This window comes from Chelmon rostratus, chromosome 11, assembly GCF_017976325.1.
Source record: "Chelmon rostratus isolate fCheRos1 chromosome 11, fCheRos1.pri, whole genome shotgun sequence".
Classification (NCBI taxonomy): Eukaryota; Metazoa; Chordata; class Actinopteri; order Chaetodontiformes; family Chaetodontidae; genus Chelmon; species Chelmon rostratus.
The window spans coordinates 27489235-27501252 of NC_055668.1; the positions used below are offsets into that span (position 1 = coordinate 27489235).

The 12018-nt window shown below is 46.6% G+C and overlaps 1 protein-coding gene across 2 annotated transcripts; it reads left to right on the forward strand.

Moving 5' to 3' along the window:
* The first annotated feature begins 2472 nt into the window (after positions 1–2472).
* On the forward strand, positions 2473–11381 carry LOC121613518 (zinc finger protein 135). Of its 2 annotated transcripts, none has more exons than XM_041946946.1 (3): positions 2473–2593; positions 5727–6355; positions 7241–11381. In XM_041946946.1, exons 2-3 carry the CDS (start codon positions 5778–5780, stop codon positions 8133–8135), a joined length of 1473 nt encoding a protein of 490 aa, XP_041802880.1. In that variant the 5' UTR covers positions 2473–2593; positions 5727–5777; the 3' UTR covers positions 8136–11381. The 2 variants fall into 2 exon arrangements, with proteins under 2 accessions (XP_041802880.1, XP_041802879.1); XM_041946945.1 differs by lacking the exon at positions 2473–2593 and adding an exon at positions 4050–4143.
* Positions 11382–12018: the final 637 nt, after the last annotated feature.

Below are 12018 nucleotides of genomic sequence, written 5' to 3' on the forward strand. Positions count from 1 at the left end.
CACACACACACACGCACGCACACACACTGATAAACTTCCTGTTTACTGCAGCTGATGAGGTCACACCCTCACCAGGACAACACTGATAGACAGAGCTGTGACATCACTGTGACATCGCTGACAGCGCCGCCTCCTCGGTTACTTCCACAGACTGAAGGGGCCTCCTGGGTACTGGTCCAGAGGAGCCGGGGGTCCAGAGGAGCCGGGGGTCCTGGACCAGACTGGACTCACTCATCATTCATTCAGATTCTTTAGGTTCCTGTGAGGTCAAAGATCTTTAACATGGAGCGATGATCCACACATTCTGTTACTGAGGATCATGAACTGGCCTCAGGACAGTTTACACCGACATGTTCAACAGAAGAAATGGAGACGCTGCACTTTCCTACAGACTTCACTTCCCAGCATTCATAGCATCTATACGTCACAGCTAATATAAACCGTTGCCACGCGCCGCCTGCTGGTGGCTCAGACCCACTGCAGCTGTTTGTGTTCATGTTGACTTCCGGTCTCCTCACTGTCTGAAGCTTCTGTTCAGGTTGATATTAGCTCAGCACGAGCATGCGGCCCTGAGTATTGTCTGCAGGTGTTCCTGTCAGACTGAGCGTTGGGATGTTTCAGGTGACTGGAGAAAAATCTCCAGATTTTACTGGAAATCCATCACGTTTAGTCGAGACTCGTGAAAACGATGCAGCTCGTTTAAAAGCCAGGTTAAAACACTGCCAGTTGAATCTGTGTTTATGGTATGTTTTCCCGTTGTGTCTTCAGGGTGGGACCATTACAGGGTTAACAGGGTTAGTCTGAATCACACAAACTGATCCCGAAGGCCAAGCGTGAACTTCCATCAGCTGCGAACGACGCAGTGAAGGGCGGGAGCCTCGGCAGCACTAAGACAAAATTATAAATAGTTGGTCATTTGTAAAACTTTGCAGCTGCTTCCACCAACTGAAGAAGCGTCCCGACCGCAGCAGCTGACTGAGGGGCTGGACTGGATGGTGGAGGTGATGATCCCACCACAGAGAGATCAGGATGAAGGAAGGCCACAGGTGACTTGTGCCTCTACAAAAACATGGGCAGTGACTTTTCCAGCAGGTAGCACGTTACGGCTGAGAGATGTAACGTTCCACCATCTAAACCCAGGACAAGGACACAGGATGCTCGCCATGGTCGAGGTCCAGACTGAAGAAGACGTGAGGCCACAATGCAGCCACGCCAAGTGTGGGACCACGTGGCCCACATGTGACGACAACAGCTATGGTGGACCGGATCCTGAGACCTACATGGTTCAAGCCATCATGTGAACACCGAAGCCGTGGCGCTGACACTGATAGCGGTACTCTCGACAAAGATGGCAGGTTCTGGTGCTGCGTTCAAGCCACGGCGCCACCATTTATCATTGACAGCATAACAAGGACTCTGGTGACACCAAGAAAGATCACTGTTAAAAAAACGCTTTCCTCAAATCCAGGACCAAGCCAGTAAGTGTGTGCTTCAGAGGCTGCTGGGGGCAGTAACCACTGGTGGTCTTAGGGTGGGTGGGACAGAGCCTTTTCACAGCAGACTGCTGGTCATGACAGGAAACAAGTACAGCTGAAAACGTTAAAAACATTCAGGTGTTGCTGGACTGCGTAGATGCCTCAGTGGTCAGCACTGGGGCCGAGGGTCCGGTTCTGGGCCTTGACCCTCTTGCTGTGAGGACATTGTGTTGGATGTGGGTTTACTCCGAGCGTTTCGGTTTCCTCCCATGTTTAAAATATGAAATGAAAAAGGAAAACAAATCAATTAAAAAACCACATTTCAGTTTTCAGATCTCTCTTTTCTTATTTTCTGCGGAGCTGTAGACGTTTTTCAGCTTGTTAGTTTGACGAATGAAGTGTTGAGGGTGTGTCGGCAGAACTCATCTCATCATACGAACTGTGAGGAGGCGCTGAAGCTCGTCTTGAAAAGCACCAAAACAAGCTGATCAGTAACATCCAACTCCACACGTGTCTTTTTCCTGTTAAAGCCTTTTTAAGATACCGACAGCCAGTGAAGGCCACACGGACAGCGGCTGAGGTCACTGACCACCGCTGACCAATCACTTCTTCACAACAACATTTTACAGGTGATAAATTGGTGTTTTTCCTTTTTAGGTCAACAGTAAAAACATTTTCTTTTCAAATGTGTTTGAAGGAACCTGAAAACTGCTCCACTGATTGGCTGTGAAGTCAAACACTTTCAGGTATCTCAAGCTGTCTGTCAGAAACAGGATGTTCTAAAGCTTCACGACACCTCGCGACATTTGGGGGCAGAGTTTGCGGGTTTTCAGTCCGCAAGCCAATCAGATTCGATGCACCAGCAGCCGAACCAATCACAGAATGGAGAGGATCCGAGCGGACTGCCGCTTCCGTGCCGCAGCGTCCCATCCGCTGTGCTCGGCGACCTGCCGCTCTGTGCCGCCCCGCTCCGCGTCAGCGGCGTCGCAGCAGGAGCTGCTAACCGACGAGCTGCCGCTGCTCCCCGGCTGGATGTGACACAGGTGCGTCAAAGATAACCGCCTCAAGCTGACACCGAGGGCCGATCCGGGAGAAGCGGGAACGTTCCGGGTTGAACCGTAAGTGTCTGTGTTGAGAAGAATCTGTGTGATTTGACCGGTAAAAAGCCGAAAACGCGGCGGGCTGTGACGAGGCGGCGGGGCGGTGTGGAGTGAGCTGATGTCCGGATGGAAATCTGCTGTGACTCGACGTCCAGCTGGAGTCACAGCAGATGTTCGCATCAGTGAGGAGGACGCGGAAAAATGCCGCAATGAAGCCGCTTCATGATGAAGGCGGAAAATGTCGATGAAAGAGACAAACGGCGACAAACCGGAGGCCTGAATATTAACTGCTCCGCTTTTTCCTTCAAACCCTCCTCTTCATCCCCCTCCTCCTCCTCCTCCTCCTCCTCCGAGAAAGCCCGTTTTCACCAGAAGAAGAAAAGATGACAGAAATAGAAATCTGCTGATGTCAGTCCAGATTATGGGACTGAAATCAATCTGTTGTCTACAAAATCAACATGATGACAACCATTTATATTATTAACTGTGTCATTGTTATTAACTGCAGAGACAAGGGGGCAGCGACGGAGATACTGAGAGAGGTGTCTCATCTCTGCCTGTCTGTCTGTCTGTCTGTCTGCCTGTCTGTCTGCGTCCTCTGTTAACATCTACCGTTCATACAGGTGAGATAAGAAGTGAGGGCTCCTCAGCAGGAAGTGAGGCAGAGAGACATTAAAGCTTCATCATCAGAGGAGAACAACAAGAGAGAAGCTGTGTTGATGACAGACAGGCAGACAGACAGACAGACAGACTGGGACAGAAGTCTGTGAAGCTCTGTAGAATCACGAGAATCTATTTCCTTTGACAAAATCCAAAATAAAATCCCTTCATAGTCAGCAGCGGTGGTTCTCCTTGTTGGTCTTCAGACCTTCGTCTCCGGCTGCAGAGATAAATCATTGACAGCTCACGGCGATGAATTGACATGGTGATCAGCTCCCCTCGTCTCTCAGGAGTTTAGGTAACTTCAGCTTCAATGGACATCAACCTGAAACTGGAAAAATGTGGAGTGGAAGCACGCTTACAGTAAAAGGGCTGATATATGCACCCAAACGTTTTCTATAATAACACCGCCAATACGTGTTTGTCCCTCTTTCTGGAAAAAAGTAATTCTGAGAAGTTTGAATAAATATTCATTTTCAAAAACGTTTTTAAAATGTAGCCTGCCTGTGAAAATGCATCCAACAAGTTAGCCTGTATTTAAATTATTTGATCTTTTTTCTATGGCTGACAGCAGTTATTATTATCATTAGATCAGCCATAAAAAATAACGTTTTTACACGTCGTTGGGGCCCCTTTAACTTCAATTTTGTTTTTATAGCATTTTATTTTACGTGTATTTTGTCTTTTAGCTAATATTATATTTATTTTGTTATATTTTATGTTTTAGCTTATATTTTATTTTTGCTGCATTTATTTTGAAGGGCAATCCGCCGTACTTCCGTTCTGTGCACCCACTTAATCCTTTCCCACAATGCTTTGTGTCCACGTCCCCTGCTTCCTGTTTATTGTGACCATCTTCACCGGTAAAATTTTAACGTTTACGCCGCTGTGCCCCCCCCGAAAGCTCGGTGAGTAATCCAATTCCGAAACGTTTAACGGCCCAATCCGGTTAGCGTCGTTTATTCGGCGGTTTGCGCTTTTATTTTGACACTTACCGTTCAGGGAAGAGAAAATCCCTCCTCTGCTTCCTCATCACTGACTCTGAGCGGCCGAGCCCCGGAACTCCACTCAGAAACTCCACTATTTACAACCTCGTTGCTTTACAACACAGAGAAAAAAATCCTAAAACAATCTAGGATATATTACGCAACACAATAGTCTAGTATTAATTTCGGCATTGAGACAGCCCACCAATCAGCTCTAAACTGAAGGGAAATGTCATGTTTAATAATGGATGCCCTGCCAGCAGCCGCCCTCCGCAGGATGTTCAGTGGGAGCTAATCGCGGCATTATTGAGGAAGTCTGTCATATATGGTGATATTTAATGTGAAATGCCGCTTTTTTATTTAATGCATCCTAAATTAAAGACTGAGAGAACAGCTGCTGTCAGCCAGGAAGGGATCCCGGTGCGGCGCGTCGGTTCGCGTTAAAATGGCAGGTTTTCGAACGGGGTTTGGTGTGACGCTGCCTGGTTAACCGACACACTGAACGTATCACAGAGCGGCCTGATCGGGAGCGTTTGCGGTGCAGTTTCCAGCGCAAACATCTGCGCCAACTGCACATTGACGGAACCTCAGCTCAGAGCTCCTTTCAACGATTTTTATCAATATTACGCTTCCTGTTGGCGGCAGTTCTGGCTGGCAGAGGTCAGAGGTCACCTGTCTGTGTTGTTGACTGACATCACTAATAACTGACCTTATATGGGTGTGTCAGTGTCATCAAAGTGACTGAAACTCTAATTAACAAAGTATTGTGATTAATGCAAAAAACAGGGCTGCAGCTGATTATGAATTATTATTATATTAGAAAATATTGTGACTGTATGACCAGAGAATAAAAAACGACCTTCATCCTTTGATCAATTATTTAATTGACTGGATTCACAGAATCATTCACTCCCTGAATGTACAAAATCACAACAAATATCAATATCACAGTGTACATGTAGTACATGTACATGAACAGCTGTCATGATGTAGTATTTTCTCCACATTTCCACTGATGTTATTTCACACTGTGAAGAAAATATTAAATATTGTTAAATATTTTCTGTTAATTTATTCTGAAGAGTCTGAAACATCAACATGATCACATCCTGTTTCTGATCACACATCTTCAATATGACAAATGTGACCTCTGCTCCTCCTCCTCCTCCTCTGCTCCTCCTCTTTTTCCCCTCCTCTGCTTGTCCTCCTTCTCTTCCTCTCGTCCTTCTCCTCTATCCTGCTCCTCTTCTCCTCCTCCTCTCCCCTGCTGCTCCTCTCCTCTCTCCTCCTCCCTGTTCTCCCTCCTCCTCCTTGTCAATCCTCTGCTCTTCTTCATCTGTTCCATCCCCTTCTTCTGTTTCTCTGCTTCTCCTCCTCCTCTTCTTCTACTCCTCCTCCTCCTTTTCCTTTTCTCCTTTTCCTCTTTTCTGCTCCTCCTCTTCTCCTCCTCCTCTCTCCTGCCCCTCTTTTTCTTCTTCCCCTCCTCATCTCCCCCTCCCCCGCAGGCCTTTAGCAGCTCCTCTCCCTCTTCTTGTTCCTCCTCGCCTCGGTTCAGGATGGAGGACTCGGAGACGGAGCTGGCGGTGTCGGAGTCGGATGCCCTGGGCGCAGACTTCATCACGGTGGAGTTGGACACGCAGCCCATCGAGTACGTGGTGAAGTGGGCGGAGGTCGGCTCCAAGTTCACCATCTCCTGCGTCAAGAAGGACTCGGACGACCCGGCCGACCTGACAGCCGAGCAGTTGAAGATTGAGACGGACGAGGCCTTCTTTGCTCCCTACGAGGAGGTGTACCCCTGCGAGGTGACGGAGCAGAGTGTGGAGATAAAGACGGACTCTGACGAGGACGAGGAGGACACCGAGGAGGAGCAGGAGGTGCTGGTGGAGGCGGGGAGCAGCCATCTGGACGGTGGGGTCGACTCGGACCAGGCCGACTTTGAGCCGGACGAGCGCCAGTACCGCTGCAGCTACTGCGGCAAGTGTTACAGCCACGCCTCCAGCCTGTACCGCCACCAGCAGACGCATACCGGGAAGAGCGGTGGGGTGCCGCCGGCCGCCAAACGGGCGCTGGAGCCGACACATCAGGAGGCGCGCTACACCTGCCCTCACTGCGGGATGAGCTTCAAAGGCAGCAGGTCTGTACTCACTGCGTTCATGTGTGAGGAACCTCTAACTGTTCTGCTCATCGACCACAGAATCTTTAAATGTTAATCAGTTCATCAATAGAGTTCAAACAGATTTAGGAACGTTTCTTAGCAACAACCCAAAGCCAATAGTCAGTTATCAATCATTCAGTAACCAAAAGAGTGAGTCCAGAATGCCTGGAACCTTCAGGAGAACAGCTGGAACCACATGAGAGGTTCCAGCTGAAGGAGCGTGAGTGAACATTTCTCTTTTATTAACGTGAAGAACGAAGTCAGGATCTGCTGATCGATGATCGATCATATGAATAATCTGCATTAAAGAGCGCGAGAGCATTAATCTGCAGTCAGTGTCCGTGGCAACGAGATGTGGCCAGGTCACATGGCTTTGATGTTGTCTGTCAGAACAACACGCTGCCATCGATTAAAGGAATTTGTAAACTCAGAAGCATGCAAATCCGTTGGATCGGACAATTTGGAACCGGTTCTCGATTGCTAGACTCTGATGGATGCTTCATATTCATTTTTTCCTGTCTAGCTATGCGTGGTAGTATCTTCTAGAGCTGCAACTAACAATTATTTTCATTATCAATTAATCTGTCATCCAGTTTCTTGATGAATCGATTTGTTGTTTGGTATAAAAATGATCTTCACGTGTTTTGTTGTGTCCGACTGACAGTTTAGACTCAAAGAGATTCAGCTTACTGACACATGAAACAGAATCTGAGACCTTTTAGAGTTTGTGAATGAAAACTGACTGAACCCATTTTCTTTTAATGGACTAACTGTAAATTATTTCAGCTTTGGAACCGTTTCTCCTTCATTTGTCTGTTTTGTTTCCTGCATTTTAACCTTTTGTCTGCTTGTTTTTTCTGTCAGGATGCTCGGGAGTCACCTGCGGCTGCACGGGAAGCGGCGGATCCACCCCTGCAACATCTGCGGGAAGGAGTTCAACCACAGCTCCAGCCTGTCACGTCACCGCCTCATCCACAAGAAAGGAAAAGGCCTCCCTAAGGACGTCGCTCTGGGCCCCAACATCTCCGCCCTGCGCCATTCGCTGAAGGCTGGTGGCAAGAACAAGAAGACCAAGAGGCAGCAGCAGAGGCAGCAGCAGCATGTGGCGGCCGCCATCATTCAGACTCAGGGCGGCGATAAGTTCTACGCCTGCCCGCAGTGTGACATGAGCTTCAGGACATCCACCCAGCTGTCCAAACACCAGGTGACCCACGTCAAGGAGCTGCTGGACAACTACACACCTGGCAAGGAGAACCTGGGCGAGAGCTCGTCCGACCTCAAGATCCGCCTCAAGCTCTGTTCTCGTGACAAGCCCAACTTCTACACGCTCTGCAAGAAGAACCGCCGCAGGCGGGGGGGAAGGGCCGGCAAACGGGGCTCCGCCATCTCTGAGGAGGAGGAAGGAGGAGGAGGAGGAGGAGGAGCCAGTCGTCATTGCTGCAGCCAGTGTGGGAAGCGGTTCAGCCATGCCTCCAGCCTGGCGCGGCACCAGCAGACCCACAGGGTGGTGGATGGTGGCGGGCGGGGGAAGCTGCAACAGCACCAGAAGCAGCTTCATGTCAAGGCTGGACTCCCCACTGCCAAGACCAAGACCTACACCTGTGCGGCCTGCAACAAGACCTTCATGCACTCGTCCAGCTTCTCCCGCCACAAGAAGGCCCACCTGGAAGAGGAGCAGCGGGCCCAAGCTGCTGCCGCCAAGCGTCGGAAGAGAGTTGTCTTAGATGAGACCGCTCCACTGGAGTCTGACTCGGAGTGAAGTCACCCGGCTCTGGACTGGGTTTGGGCCAGTTCTGGACCTGTTCTTGGTTGGTTCTGAATCAGCACTGACTGGTTCTGGACTGGTTTGGGACCAGTTCTGGAAAAGTTCTAATTTAGACAAGTTCTGGACCAGTTCTCCACCAGTTCTGGATCAGTTGGAGACAGATTCTGGGTCGTTCACCGAAGTTTGTTTGTTCAGGTTTCAGGAACTGGAAATGGTTGATTCTTTTCTGGTGTAGATAGCAGCAGGACATTCGGTCGCACGGCGGCGAGATCTCCACATATGGTAAAAACCATATATGGTCATAACCGACTGTTGGCTAATTGCTCTTCAGGATGGGATTAGATTTAAAGTGTTACCCTACTTCCCTGCCCCGCCCCCTGCCCCGCCTGTCCTTCACCTGTCTATTAAGTTGCACACAGATGCTGTTCACTTTCATTCTGCCCTCTCCACACTCCATTTCCCATCAGCCACCAGGACAGAGAACTGAAAGGTACTGTCATCTGTCACAGGCCACGCCCACCTGACGCCATACTTCAGGAGTCAGCACGTAGAGCATTATGGGAAAATAGGTTTCTACTGAAAAGATTAATCTCAACAATAAAACCTGTCGACTCAGTTTAAATTTGATTTAGCTGAAGAATCGTTGAAGTGCGGCGGTCACAGTGTGACGGCAGCAGGTCACTTCAGCTGTACGGAAGTTTATTGATGACAAAAGTTCCAACAAAAACTACAGAAAGCACGAAATAAATGTGGCATTAAGTCAACTACAGCTACAACAACTTTTGTAAGTAAAAACCTTCAAAAACATCAGATATTGTCAAACAAACCCCGCCCCTCTGTTCCTCCAATCAAATGAAGGTGTCTCTCCCTCTTTAAATCCTATTGGTCTACAGTTTGGTCAGCTCTATCACTGTGTTGAATTTGCTCCAACAACAGAAAATATGTCACATTATGGAAAATAAACCGGTTTTCTGAGATAAATCATGATTTTATACAGTTTTTCTCAAAATTTTGAAATTTGAGATTGAATCAACAACCTGAAATTTTGATGGAGGAAAATGTCAGATAATGAAATTATTTTATTATCTATTATTCTCTCTTCTAGTTTGAGCGACATAAAAAACAAATTCATATTTTTCAGATCTTCTAACATACGTCTGAATTTAAAAAGAGCTGAAACTAATAGTTATTTTTTATTATTGACTATTCAGTTTGTTTTTATTAGTGGTTATTAGGGATCCTAATTTTATTTCAAAGATATTATTTACTGCGAGAAGAAAGAAATCCTTGTTTTGAAGAATCTGATGGACGTTTGATAAAAAATAACTGAAAAAATTAATTGATTATCAAAATTACTGCAGATTTTCTGGTGATTGATTAATCGATCCAGTTTAAAATCTTCTCCGTGTTTCTGAACAATAAAACCAACAAGAGTCTCTTCATAGAAGCTGGAGTTATTTACGTTGTCAAGAAACCTCCGTACAGGTCTGATTACGTCTGAACAAGGACTTGATAAGACCAAGTCTGATCAGGTCTGGGTCTGATCAGGTTCAGCTCTGATCACGTACGGGTCTGATCAGGTTTAGCTCTGATCAGGTCTGGGTCTGATCAGGTTGAGGTCTGCTCAGGTTCAGCTCTGATCAGGTATGGGTCTGATCAGGTTCAGGTCAGATCAGGTTCAGCTCTGATCAGGTCTGGGTCTGATCAGGTTCAGGTCTGATCAGGTTCAGGTCAGATCAGGTTGGTTGTCGAATTAGGTTCAGGTCTCTTTAGGTTCAGAGTAGCTCCACGTCCGTTCTCCACCCTCTGTGACACCACTGCCCAGTTCCCTTCTGGTTTAGCTCAGAGTGATTTTGATTGGCTGAAGTTCTTATTGGCACAATGTTCTGATTGGTTCCTTCATATTTTTTAAGGTTAAAATGTGAAATCCGAGCAGACGAGATGATTGGTCAAAGCTGGCATTCCTCCACATTAACGTTTGCATGAAGACTATAACCTTCAGCTTGTCGGCCATATTTGTAGTTTTTCAGCTGTGTGCGTGTTTGATGACCGGTCTGCGGCGTCTGACGTTCGGATTTCTCGTTTTAGCAGCAGACTGGTCGTCCCGTGGAGGTCGAAGGGGAAACTGCACTACTTATTTATGAATTTGGAACAATGTTGTAATATATAAATATAAATGGTATTTAAATGTGATTCACAAGTTAAAATTAAAAAAAGAAATACAAGAGAGTGGCCGAGCCTGGCCTAGTTGCCCTTGTTACCGTAGCAACACCACCACCACCTTCAGCATCATCATTGTCAACAGCATCAGACAGGAAACGACTTCGACAGACGACGCCGTCGTCCAGCAGACGTCCAGTTTTTCAAAGTTCAAGCCTCCAGAACAGAATCCTGTGAGGTAAAAGCTGATTTCTTGTCACAGGTTTCGGAGATTTGCAGCAAAAAGAGAAATTCAGCAGAAGTAACGTGTTGACGAACTAAAGAATTCGAGTCGTCTTAATTGGTTGACGGAAACGACGACAGTTCAAACACAGAGCAGCTGTTTTCAAAAAGTGAAAGTGAGGCTTTGAGACGGGGACGGGCATCCGTCTGAGATCTGTCGATGGATTTAACGAATCGATCCTGTGAACTTGTTCCAGTACAGAAGCGGATTTTTGGTAAATACTTGGACGTTATCTAAGGACTGTAACAGACATCTTGGAACAAATATGGACTGACTTCACGTCAGGCTTTTCCCTCCCTGACAGATGGAGCAGCTTCAGCCAAATTAAACCATCACTTGTGGACTTTGGCGGACCTCGAAGTCCACCGCCTCCTGCCCCCCTTCTCTTTTGTTTCCTGCTTGTGGAGCCGTCTGGCAGCGGCGAACACTTTGACTTTGTGAATAACATTTTACTGTGTGAATTGGATTTGACTTAATTTAATGGTGACCTATTTATAAGTGTGTGTAGGCGGCGGACGGTCGCACTGCAAACCTCCCGTAGATCTTAAAAGGAAGTTCCTCCTCCTGCTTTTCACCTTCCTGGTTTGTGTTTTCTCAGTTCCGGGCCTTAAAGCTGACGTTCTCCTCTTTCTGTCCACAGTTCTGCATTTTGGTCCATGTTGTGTTGGTTTGTTTTCTCTTGGGTTCGTGGTTCCAGTGAAGCTTCACCTGCAGATAGAAGGTTGTTTGTCATTGTATCGTGTTTGCCAATAGAATAAACCCAGTTGACATGTCTTGCGTTTTGTAATAAACCTTTAAAAGAAGTTTCCTCTGTGTGTCTTCACTCAGTGAACCTGCCTCACAGACATGAAGTAGTTCAGTTGTACGGAAGCCCAGAGAGGACATTCAGACCTTCTGATAGTACGACTGTTCTTTGTTACAGTCATGAACTCTGTGTAACCGCCAGAGAGCAGCAAATAGCTCCCTGTTCTCTATCAATACGATCAATGCTCCTGTTTGGAGAGTGGTGCAGCTGCTCACTGTGACCACCAGATGGCAGCAAACATTCAACATTCAAGAGTCTTTATTGTCATTGAACATGTCAATGAAATTTTCATTGCAACCCCCATGTTAGGAGCAGATGGTAAGAAAGATAAGACTAGAAAGAATAAAATTAAGATACTACAATAAAATAAAATAAACCAACATGCAATAAAAATATTCGTAAAGCAATTAAAAATATAACAGAATGAAAATATACTAAGGCAATAAAATATACTAAACAATAAACAATAAAATATGGAAGTGAAATGTGCAACAGAACAAAATATACAAGCAGAATAAAATATACACAGTGAAATGTACCGACAATAAAATATACCAGTGGACAATAAAATATGCCAATGAAAATGAAATGTACCAATATACTAAAATGTATATAATTTAGTTAAGTAT